We start from the raw sequence: 12,194 nt of genomic DNA on the forward strand, positions 1-12,194 counted from the left end.
TGAAGTCTGTACTACCGGTATAGAGCTCACGTTAGGAGCACGCTGATAGGCTTAGCTTGTAAACAACTACGGTGGCTCGGAGTGGACAAATAGCATGACATTGCGTAACGTTATAGCCCCCAGATGTCCGTCAATTATTGTGCCTGTTGACGAGCGATTTAAACAGAGCGACAGAGCGATTCCAAAGGGTTGAATCAAGCGACAGAGCGAAAAATAAATATCTTGGTGTGAACACAGCTTTAGTCTATTCTGTGTGATTGACAGGCGAGATGATCAGACGGCAGTTTCCACAACACGTTAAGACTGGGTAGAGCTTCCCAGTGAAGGTGCAGCCAGTAAAGGAGTAGATAGGAGCTGCAGCATCTACCTCATAAAAGGAGACCAGACCCTCCTCATAATCCACAAACACTCCCACCTTCTGAGGCTTCGTCTTCAGAGAGAGACCCACACAACCGTGGGCAGCGTAAGCTTCGCACTTCGCACCCGAACCTATAGTCCAGTAGCCATTCTCAGGGCACCTTGGGAAGCCTGGTTCCTTCCGGTTGATCCATCCGCTGGCCACTCCTAACATCCAGTCAGCCTTCCCTTTAATCTGAACCTCGTAGTAAAATCTTCCTGAAGAGAAGCTCTGCTCTCCTAAGACACAGAAACAACCAGAACATCTCTCTGGGTTGTCTGGGAGATGCTTTTTCAAACCAAAATGTACTCGTTTCTCATCATCAGACAGGATGAGATTGGGATGTGCTGTATCAGGATCCAGAGTCACATCCACTGTATACTGTTGGGCCCTCTTCAGCTCAACAACAGTGTCCATCTCTTTCCTAAGAGTCTCCAGCTGAGCCACAGCTCTCCTCACAGTCCCATATGAAGAGCGATGGACACTGACCTCTGTCCAGTCCTTGGTTTTTAGAGGAGTCTTCAGGGATGGGAAGCTCTGGAGAAGGAGAAGGTGGGAGAGCTGCTCCACCTCAGCGATTACCTTCATAAGCTCAGAGATTTCCTGTTCCAGCTCTTTGATGAAGCCTTCAGCCTGTTTCTCTGTTGTTTTCTGCTTCTCGTCAATCATCTCAATAAGCTCAGCCTGGCCTCTCTCCACAGACTGCATCAGAGCAGTGAACACCTGCATGCTGTCTGCTATCTCTCTATCTGCATCTTCCTTGCTGAGATCTACAGTGTGTTTGATCTCCTGAATCTTCAGTTGTCTCTCCTGGATCATCTTTTGAATGTCAGCCTTTGTCTTAGGCCTAAGACTCACTGACCTTCTGAACTGAGCAGCCATCTCAGATATGAAAGTATTGACCCGCAGCTTAGGTCTTCTGTTAAAAACCTCCTTACACATGGGACACTGGCGTGGGACATTAACATCCCAGTGCTGAGCGATACAGCTTTTGCAGAAGTTGTGTCCACATGGTGTGGAGACTGGATCAGTGAACACATCCAGACAGATGGAGCACAGAAACTGCTCTTCAGATACGTGCCAGTTACCAGCAGACATGATAGACTGTGAGACCGAAGGTGTGAAAAAGGGAGAGTCGTCCCTTTTATAACCTCAACAGGGAAGGATTTATGTCATCACTGATGACATCACAATTGTCGACATCTCTGATCATGTCACAATGTTTATGACATCATCATTTGGTATGACATCATCATTTATTTCTGACATTACTGATGATGTCACAGACAGACATACAGGCAGACATGCATGCGTGGCATCACTGAAGATGTCATAATGGTATGCTTCCAAAGAGCATCACAATCACAACTATAATAAGAAGGCAAAGACTGTTTGTGAGTGAGTGAGTGAGTGAGTGAGTGAGTGATGGCTGCGCAGCCGGATACTCCGCACGGGTATTCCACTAATATTGTATAAATGCTAATGATAGATTTTAAATTTCTTTCCAAAACCGAATGCGTTTTTCGAAATGAACTCTACACTTCTACAAATCTTTCTTTGTTTTCTTTACGGGTTTTTCTCAAATTTTCTCCCCAATTGTACTTGGCTGTCCCGGTCATTGCTCCACCCCCTCTGCTGATCTGGGGGAGAGCCGTAGACTAGCACATGCTTCCTCCGATACATGTGGAGAGCCGTAGACTAGCACATGCTTCCTCCGATACATGTGGAGAGCCGTAGACTAGCACATGCTTCCTCCGATACATGTGCAGTCGTCACTTGCCAGCCTCTTCTTTTCACCTGTGAGGAGTTTCACCAGCAGGGCATGGTGCGTGGGGATATTCTCCTCCCCTCCCCTCTCCTCTCCTCTGAGCGGGCACCCTGACCAACCAGAGGAGGCACAAGTGCAGCGACCACGACTCGTACCCCACTGGCTTCCCACCCGCAGACACGGCCAATTTTGCCTGTAGGAGCGTCCGACCAAGCCGGAGGTACCGCTGCCGGGAATTGAGCTCGGGTTTCCCCGGTGGTGGGCTTTCGCCTCTACACTACCCAGACCCCCCCCCTACAAATCTTTTCTTTATTGAAGAGCTGCCACTGCAAACAGGGGAGTTCAAAGGGATCTAGCTTGGGCATACATAGATCACGTAAATAAATCCAAAGACTAATTTAGAGTGGACAACAAGAGCCCGAGTGTAGCATGAAAAGATTGCCTTGTCCCGGCACAGTTTACCATTCAGTTCAGGACAACGGGAGACCACATCCATGTGTGGACAAGTCTGCAGGTGGCACGTGCCAAAACATGTCAGTCACAGTTTGTCTGGGTGGGATTTGAAAAGCTGGCGGTGTGTGGCACACTGCGTGGTGTGTGGCACACTGCGTACAGCGCGTCGTCTGGGAGGTCCCACTGTTTAGCAGACAGTGGTCATGGGGGTCTTTCACCATGTCTATGACTTAATCCTGCCCGGGCGGCACTGATAAACACAGGAGACCTAAATGCGTCTGTAAAAAGCGCAACATGACACAAACGTTTAAGCCGGCGGTCGCTTTCAAGAGTGTCGTTTAAACATTGCGGTACCTGAAGCTATTAAATCAGTTTGTGGCTCAGTCAAAGCTAATCAACCACTCCGCAGGTTTGACGGGGACATTGTTACTCTTTTTAACCCATTGATACCTGATGCAGCATTTGTGTGTGCAGTGTTTCCCACAGGATTTTGAGATTTTGTGGTGGGTGACCACAGACCCCCTAGGGGGGCGCGGGGGCATGCCCCCCCGCGAGATTTTTTTAAACATTTTAAAGTAAAATGCATGAATTTGGTGTACTTTGAGAAAGCTTAAGAGCAAAATGAAAAGGCTAGATCTATGAAGAACATGTCATCATTACTGTGCTGTGGGTTTACAATGACAAACTAAATTTCTCCCTATAGGTCAGGGATACTCAACTTGCTTTGCCACTTTCGTGAAATGATAGAAGGCGAGGGGCCAGTTAATAAACAAACAATATACATTTTTCTGTAGCGGATTGTAGGTTTTTGGGGTGTCAGCCGGAGTTTAGGCTGACAGTGTTGTGCACACCGGATAGTTAGTTAGGTTAAGTTAGTTAGGTTAAGTACATACATAAGTGCCTGGGTAGCGAGCAGATGGCGGTATTTGACAATTTAGCAGCTAAATCATAGATTATTGAAAGATATTCCATATTCCAGACTGAAATGCTATAACAGAAGTATTGGCCAGAATGACATGAACATTTATTGGACACTTATTCAGCGGATATCTTGCATGTTGCGTTCAGGTGCACTGTAAAAAAAAAATATATATATATATATATATATATATATATATATTTTTAAAAAAAAATATATATATATATATATATATATATATATATATATTTTTTTTGGGTCAACATCTTATTGTGGCGGTCAAAATATTATTGTGGCGGCCCGCCACAAATTCCTTTATGTATGGGAAACACTGGTGTGTATCCCTTTAAGACCGCGAACCGCGTTAACACGGTTTTAAAGGGATACGCACACATGAGGGATATACACGCAAATGCTGCATCAGGTATCAATGGGTTAATTGACTGAAGTGCTTTTAGCAGTGGATAAAAGCAGGCCAGCCTGATTTTAGCTAAATTACAATACCAAGTTATTCATATTTCCATGACACCCATTCAATTTAAAACACATTCCTTTGTATGACTCTGGAGAGGCAAACCATGGGCACCAATATGTCTGTTAGATTAGTTGTAATAATGATACATTTCTAATGTTAATAGGGGAAAAAAGGGACAAACACAGTACTAGTCCCAGTGATTTGCATAGTTCTTTGTTCTCAGTTTGTGTGTAAATAATGGGGGGGGGGGGGGGGGGGACCCCTTCAGGTAGATTGGTAAATTAGGCACAAAAAAAAGAAACGAAAAGAAAACACACAAAAAAGAAAAAGAAAAAGAAGGAAAAAAAGGGCAAAGGCACACCTGTACATGGTCTCGGCCTCGACGTCTCCGAACCAGACCCGCAGATTTGGAGTGAAGTTCTGTCCGGTCAGCTCCAGCATGGCCACGTCCCCGCCACCGTTTAGCTGCACGCAAACACAACAGGTTCATCTCCTGTTAGCTGACTGCTATAAAAGGCTCAAAGCTGTGCTATGACACTCCATCCATAACTGTGACCTAGTAGTGGCAAAGACAAGACTATATAGTTGCGTTTCCAAGTGTATCGCAAATTTGAACCGAATTTTCAGAAAATCGCCAAAGGAAAATGCGAAATAATGCTTATTTCCATCCACTGCTGTTATGCGAATTATACAGTTCTCAATCACCTGGTGTTTGAGGCTGCTGCCTCTGTTGATCTGCTGCTAGACCTGATACATGTGTCGTCTTGCAGGCAGGTGCAGCGACCGAGCTCTTAAACACATCTACCTCGGTCTCCATTCAATAAATGAAAACAAGTCGTGGTCATCAGAGCCAGCCTTCTTTGTCATAAGATTGTCTGGTTCAATCAGACAATCAGACTGATTGCATGCCTTCCTCGAAATGTCCGTTATTATTAAATTATTTATTCATATTTTATTCCTGACAGGACAGGTGTTCATATAGCCTATGTCTCGGCTAACCCTCGTCTCCTTGATAGTAGCCTAATAGCAGAATTTGCGAGGGTCTTTGATCTTCTATCTCCAAATTCCCGATAGCCTAAATAGGCTAAATAAATACATAGGCTTACATAGGCTACATAGCATATACATTAATAAATACATAAAGAACTTTCTCCCTCTCTCTCTCCCGATCCCTCCCTCTTTCTTTCTTTCTCTCTCTCTCTCTCTCTCTCTCCTCGCACGGCGCACGCCCGACATAGCCTACAATGTAGGTCTAACAAAACGCATTCTTAATCATAATAGGAAAATCTCTGGGAATTATTTTGTCCATCCCGAGAGGCTATTAGCCTATCAGAGTGTCTGCTGGCCAATCGAGGAAGTTTGACAATACTATTTGGACCGTTTGATTTGTGGCTGTGTGAACACAAACGAACCAAGGCACAAATGCAACAATTGTATCAATTAAGTACCTGAATCGGAACAAAGCAAACGACCTACAGGTGTGAATACACCCATAATTTGGCAAGCATGACGTTATAATCCACGGAGCAATTCTAGAAGTGAGTCGCATATTAACATTAATACCAGTCTTCTTCTGTTTAAACACACCACGGCGGTCTAAAGATTATTTACCTTACAAGTGTAGCCCTATTTAGTGTGCCAACTAAATTTATTATTATTATTATTTACATGCCAACATGAAATTGGGTGGTTTTTGATTTTCTTTTTACGATGGAAGATTCGCTTAATCTGTTTCCACTGCATCTATTGCATTTTCCTTCTATCGATACGGCAAACTTTTCTGAGACACTGGAAGTCCTTAGCGCCCTCTAGAGTCACTCTGAGACACTGGAAGTCCTTAGCGCCCTCTAGAGTCACTCTGAGACACTGGAAGTCCTTAGCGCCCTCTAGAGTCACTCTGAGACACTGGAAGTCCTTAGCGCCCTCTAGAGTCACTCTGAGACACTGGAAGTCCTTAGCGCCCTCTAGAGTCACTCTGAGACACTGGAAGTCCTTAGCGCCCTCTAGAGTCACTCTGAGACACTGGAAGTCCTTAGCGCCCTCTAGAGTCACTCTGAGACACTGGAAGTCCTTAGCGCCCTCTAGAGTCACTCTGAGACACTGGAAGTCCTTAGCGCCCTCTAGAGTCACTCTGAGACACTGGAAGTCCTTAGCGCCATCTCCCTATAAAGAATGGATGGAGATAATGGCATCATATGAACGAGTCACATATAGAGTGGCGGGTAGAGAGGATTTATTTGAAGAGAAGTTGTGTATTTTAATTTGCATTTGGGGAGGGGAGGGGGGAGAAAACGAAGAAAAAGTGTACAGTTATATTGTGAATTGATTTTGTATTGCTATGGTTGCCCATGTAACCGGTATTGATATATACATGTAACTGTCAAAATATATATATAAAAAAAATAAAAAAAAAATGCTAGCTTCAGTACTTAGGATAGATATTGTATGAACGTGTAGAATGTGTGTACAATACATGCAATTTAGAGCAAAGCAATAAAAGGAATTGTCCAAAAAAAAAAAAAGGAAGGAGCAGAGAACGTGAAATCTCCTTTTGGAAATGAACGGGTTGCTTGTCTCTTTGGCGCGTGCGTACCTGTAAGCTCTCTACCACGGGTACGGGGGTGACAGGTGCGTGGACAGGGCCCATGCCCTCATAGAAAGTGTATTCGGCCTTGTCTGTGCTGATGATTGTCCAGGAGGCGCCGTCGTTGATCATCTCCTTGTTTGGTTCCTTTGGGCATGGAGTGGCCTAGTGAGGAGTGGGAGGAAGGGAGGACACACAGTGTTACACATCAAGGGAGAGAGAGAAACACGAATAATAATGATGCCAAATCAATGCTGTAGTTAGTACGTTTATGACATCACAAAAGGAAAATGGTGGTTTGCCAATGGTGCTTTGTATGGTTTAACATGGTGACCTGCCACACTAGAATATAAACACTGGTTGGACATACATGTCATTCTGAATGATGTCTGCTGCTTGTTCTCAGAAACAACATGTTTCTATGACAGCAGAGTGCTAGCCAACTAACATACAGCTGAAATGTAAGGATTACATCTAACCTTAGCTAACACGTACGGTTACAAGCTGTTTCAAATAGAACTCCAGTCTGTTGGCTACTAATAGCCACAGTAGCCAGACCTGTTTTGTTTGAAGTTTGTTTACTCTCACTGACATGTGGAAGTTGATGTCAGCTTCTCTTGTCTTTTGGGTCCTTTTAGTGCAGCAGTTGGTCCAAAACAGGACAACAGTGGTTTCTTCCCATAGGCAGATTTTGTAGTTACAGGTAAACTGGAGGACCTCAGGTATGATGGAACGAATTTGGCTTACGCGTAATGACCTCATGTCCCCTCTAGTGTTGTCTCTATGGTTTCCAGCCGCCCACGACGACTAACCTCGAGGTTCAAACTAATGTCAGCAGCACTGCAACTGTACGACACCCGGTAAATGTGGCATAACGAGATGTGGGTGCTGCTGTAGGTAAATGTGGCATAACGAGATGTGGGTGCTGCTGTAGGTAAATGTGGCATAACGAGATGTGGGTGCTGCTGTAGGTAAATGTGGCATAACGAGATGTGGGTGCTGCTGTAGGTAAATGTGGCATAACGAGATGTGGGTGCTGCTGTAGGTAAATGTGGCATAACGAGATGTGGGTGCTGCTGTAGGTAAATGTGGCATAACGAGATGTGGGTGCTGCTGTAGGTAAATGTGGCATAACGAGATGTGGGTGCTGCTGTAGGTAAATGTGGCATTAACGAGATGTGGGTGCTGCTGTAGGTAAATGTGGCATTAACGAGATGTGGGTGCTGCTGTAGGTAAATGTGGCATAACGAGATGTGGGTGCTGCTGTAGGTAAATGTGGCATAACGAGATGTGGGTGCTGCTGTAGGTAAATGTGGCATTAACGAGATGTGGGTGCTGCTGTAGGTAAATGTGGCATAACGAGATGTGGGTGCTGCTGTAGGTAAATGTGGCATAACGAGATGTGGGTGCTGCTGTAGGTAAATGTGGCATAACGAGATGTGGGTGCTGCTGTAGGTAAATGTGGCATAACGAGATGTGGGTGCTGCTGTAGGTAAATGTGGCATAACGAGATGTGGGTGCTGCTGTAGGTAAATGTGGCATAACGAGATGTGGGTGCTGCTGTAGGTAAATGTGGCATAACGAGATGTGGGTGCTGCTGTAGGTAAATGTGGCATAACGAGATGTGGGTGCTGCTGTAGGTAAATGTGGCATAACGAGATGTGGGTGCTGCTGTAGGTAAATGTGGCATAACGAGATGTGGGTGCTGCTGTAGGTAAATGTGGCATAACGAGATGTGGGTGCTGCTGTAGGTAAATGTGGCATAACGAGATGTGGGTGCTGCTGTAGGTAAATGTGGCATAACGAGATGTGGGTGCTGCTGTAGGTAAATGTGGCATAACGAGATGTGGGTGCTGCTGTAGGTAAATGTGGCATAACGAGATGTGGGTGCTGCTGTAGGTAAATGTGGCATAACGAGATGTGGGTGCTGCTGTAGGTAAATGTGGCATAACGAGATGTGGGTGCTGCTGTAGGTAAATGTGGCATAACGAGATGTGGGTGCTGCTGTAGGTAAATGTGGCATAACGAGATGTGGGTGCTGCTGTAGGTAAATGTGGCATAACGAGATGTGGGTGCTGCTGTAGGTAAATGTGGCATTAACGAGATGTGGGTGCTGCTGTAGGTAAATGTGGCATTAACGAGATGTGGGTGCTGCTGTAGGTAAATGTGGCATAACGAGATGTGGGTGCTGCTGTAGGTAAATGTGGCATAACGAGATGTGGGTGCTGCTGTAGGTAAATGTGGCATTAACGAGATGTGGGTGCTGCTGTAGGTAAATGTGGCATAACGAGATGTGGGTGCTGCTGTAGGTAAATGTGGCATAACGAGATGTGGGTGCTGCTGTAGGTAAATGTGGCATAACGAGATGTGGGTGCTGCTGTAGGTAAATGTGGCATAACGAGATGTGGGTGCTGCTGTAGGTAAATGTGGCATAACGAGATGTGGGTGCTGCTGTAGGTAAATGTGGCATAACGAGATGTGGGTGCTGCTGTAGGTAAATGTGGCATAACGAGATGTGGGTGCTGCTGTAGGTAAATGTGGCATAACGAGATGTGGGTGCTGCTGTAGGTAAATGTGGCATAACGAGATGTGGGTGCTGCTGTAGGTAAATGTGGCATAACGAGATGTGGGTGCTGCTGTAGGTAAATGTGGCATAACGAGATGTGGGTGCTGCTGTAGGTAAATGTGGCATAACGAGATGTGGGTGCTGCTGTAGGTAAATGTGGCATAACGAGATGTGGGTGCTGCTGTAGGTAAATGTGGCATAACGAGATGTGGGTGCTGCTGTAGGTAAATGTGGCATAACGAGATGTGGGTGCTGCTGTAGGTAAATGTGGCATAACGAGATGTGGGTGCTGCTGTAGGTAAATGTGGCATAACGAGATGTGGGTGCTGCTGTAGGTAAATGTGGCATAACGAGATGTGGGTGCTGCTGTAGGTAAATGTGGCATAACGAGATGTGGGTGCTGCTGTAGGTAAATGTGGCATAACGAGATGTGGGTGCTGCTGTAGGTAAATGTGGCATAACGAGATGTGGGTGCTGCTGTAGGTAAATGTGGCATAACGAGATGTGGGTGCTGCTGTAGGTAAATGTGGCATAACGAGATGTGGTGCTGCTGTAGGTAAATGTGGCATAACGAGATGTGGGTGCTGCTGTAGGTAAATGTGGCATAACGAGATGTGGGTGCTGCTGTAGGTAAATGTGGCATAACGAGATGTGGGTGCTGCTGTAGGTAAATGTGGCATAACGAGATGTGGGTGCTGCTGTAGGTAAATGTGGCATTAACGAGATGTGGGTGCTGCTGTAGGTAAATGTGGCATAACGAGATGTGGGTGCTGCTGTAGGTAAATGTGGCATAACGAGATGTGGGTGCTGCTGTAGGTAAATGTGGCATAACGAGATGTGGGTGCTGCTGTAGGTAAATGTGGCATTAACGAGATGTGGGTGCTGCTGTAGGTAAATGTGGCATAACGAGATGTGGGTGCTGCTGTAGGTAAATGTGGCATAACGAGATGTGGGTGCTGCTGTAGGTAAATGTGGCATAACGAGATGTGGGTGCTGCTGTAGGTAAATGTGGCATAACGAGATGTGGGTGCTGCTGTAGGTAAATGTGGCATAACGAGATGTGGGTGCTGCTGTAGGTAAATGTGGCATAACGAGATGTGGGTGCTGCTGTAGGTAAATGTGGCATAACGAGATGTGGGTGCTGCTGTAGGTAAATGTGGCATAACGAGATGTGGGTGCTGCTGTAGGTAAATGTGGCATAACGAGATGTGGGTGCTGCTGTAGGTAAATGTGGCATAACGAGATGTGGGTGCTGCTGTAGGTAAATGTGGCATAACGAGATGTGGGTGCTGCTGTAGGTAAATGTGGCATAACGAGATGTGGGTGCTGCTGTAGGTAAATGTGGCATAACGAGATGTGGGTGCTGCTGTAGGTAAATGTGGCATAACGAGATGTGGGTGCTGCTGTAGGTAAATGTGGCATAACGAGATGTGGGTGCTGCTGTAGGTAAATGTGGCATAACGAGATGTGGGTGCTGCTGTAGGTAAATGTGGCATAACGAGATGTGGGTGCTGCTGTAGGTAAATGTGGCATAACGAGATGTGGGTGCTGCTGTAGGTAAATGTGGCATAACGAGATGTGGGTGCTGCTGTAGGTAAATGTGGCATAACGAGATGTGGGTGCTGCTGTAGGTAAATGTGGCATAACGAGATGTGGGTGCTGCTGTAGGTAAATGTGGCATAACGAGATGTGGGTGCTGCTGTAGGTAAATGTGGCATAACGAGATGTGGGTGCTGCTGTAGGTAAATGTGGCATAACGAGATGTGGGTGCTGCTGTAGGTAAATGTGGCATAACGAGATGTGGGTGCTGCTGTAGGTAAATGTGGCATAACGAGATGTGGGTGCTGCTGTAGAGTTGAGCTCAAAACCGGTCCACTCAAGCTGTTTATATGCTCAAGTAATCCTTCACAACCATCTGTTCATAGAATGGACAGGATCAACTTTAACTGAGAGTGAATTGACCTCAACACCCTGGTGGCCTTGCAGCTACACTACAAATGGACATAGAGACACTGCGGCGCGCGTCATCATTCAGAAACCACGCCCCAAACGGGGGGAAAACAAATCTATAAGGGCCTGTTCCTGCAGGTCCTCGCGAGTGATTCATAAATTCTTATCAAGGATCATACCAATCTCTGCAATCTCTGCAACCGTTCCCAAAACCTCGAACAGTGCAGCCCCAGCCATCAAGTTCCACAACACCCCAGCTCCATCAACTACCCGCGAATAGATCCACATGTCTAACCCCGATCTTGACACCATGATGGGCGTGGCCTATTTCATGCAGTGTCTCTATTCACCTTATTCACCACGCCCACTTTTTCTCTCTTCCGCGTTCAACGCAAACGTATTTGTTCTTCCGGTTCAGTGCTAGTTGCGAAGGCCACTAGTGGCTAATAATATTAGCCACTAGTTAGTTATGTTATATGGCAGTAAAATGCCACTGAATGACCAAATTGATATAACCGTTAACCATTTCGAGTAACACTGATTCCATACGGATCACCAGCGTTAGTTTGTTGTTTATAACGTGGCTATATTCATAACGTTTCTATCTCGGATGCGTTATTTCGAATCGCACATAGGTTACGCAACCTAACATAGGTGCGCAACCTAACGTCCACTCCACTAACGTCATCTTAAGAGCACAATATTCCTGTAATGCAAGTTTAACTAAACAGTTACATGTCCTCTGCATTCTACATAAAATTAAGATATTACGGGTTGTTTTATTTTGTATGTTACATACATATTGGCCAAGATATGTTAGTTTATGGGGGAGTAATTTTGTCACTTTAGGAGCGGAGTGTGCGCAGCCATCTTGCCTGCGGAGTTTTTGGCAAGTCAAAACGGAAATACTATTACAAAATGACGTAATGCGGAAGCGTCCATGTGTGGGCAAAGAATAAGGTGAATAGAGCAGATGCTGAGGATTGGTAGGTGGAGGTGTCTCTATAGAGCAGATGCTGAGGATTGGTAGGTGGAGGTGTCTCTATAGAGCAGATGCTGAGGATTGGTAGGTGGAGGTGTCT

The 12,194-nt window shown here is 45.7% G+C and overlaps 1 protein-coding gene across 1 annotated transcript in view; it reads right to left on the reverse strand.

The window, feature by feature from the left end:
- rbpjb (recombination signal binding protein for immunoglobulin kappa J region b) overlaps positions 1 to 12,194 on the reverse strand; it is a 36,735-nt gene that overhangs the window by 3,777 nt on the left and 20,764 nt on the right. Inside the window, 2 exon segments of the mRNA XM_083639697.1 lie at positions 4,374 to 4,477; positions 6,606 to 6,761. Coding sequence (XP_083495823.1) covers positions 4,374 to 4,477; positions 6,606 to 6,761 — 260 coding nt within the window.

The sequence above is a fragment of the Poromitra crassiceps genome (assembly GCF_964638095.1).
Source record: "Poromitra crassiceps genome assembly, chromosome: 7".
Lineage (NCBI taxonomy): Eukaryota > Metazoa > Chordata > Actinopteri > Beryciformes > Melamphaidae > Poromitra > Poromitra crassiceps.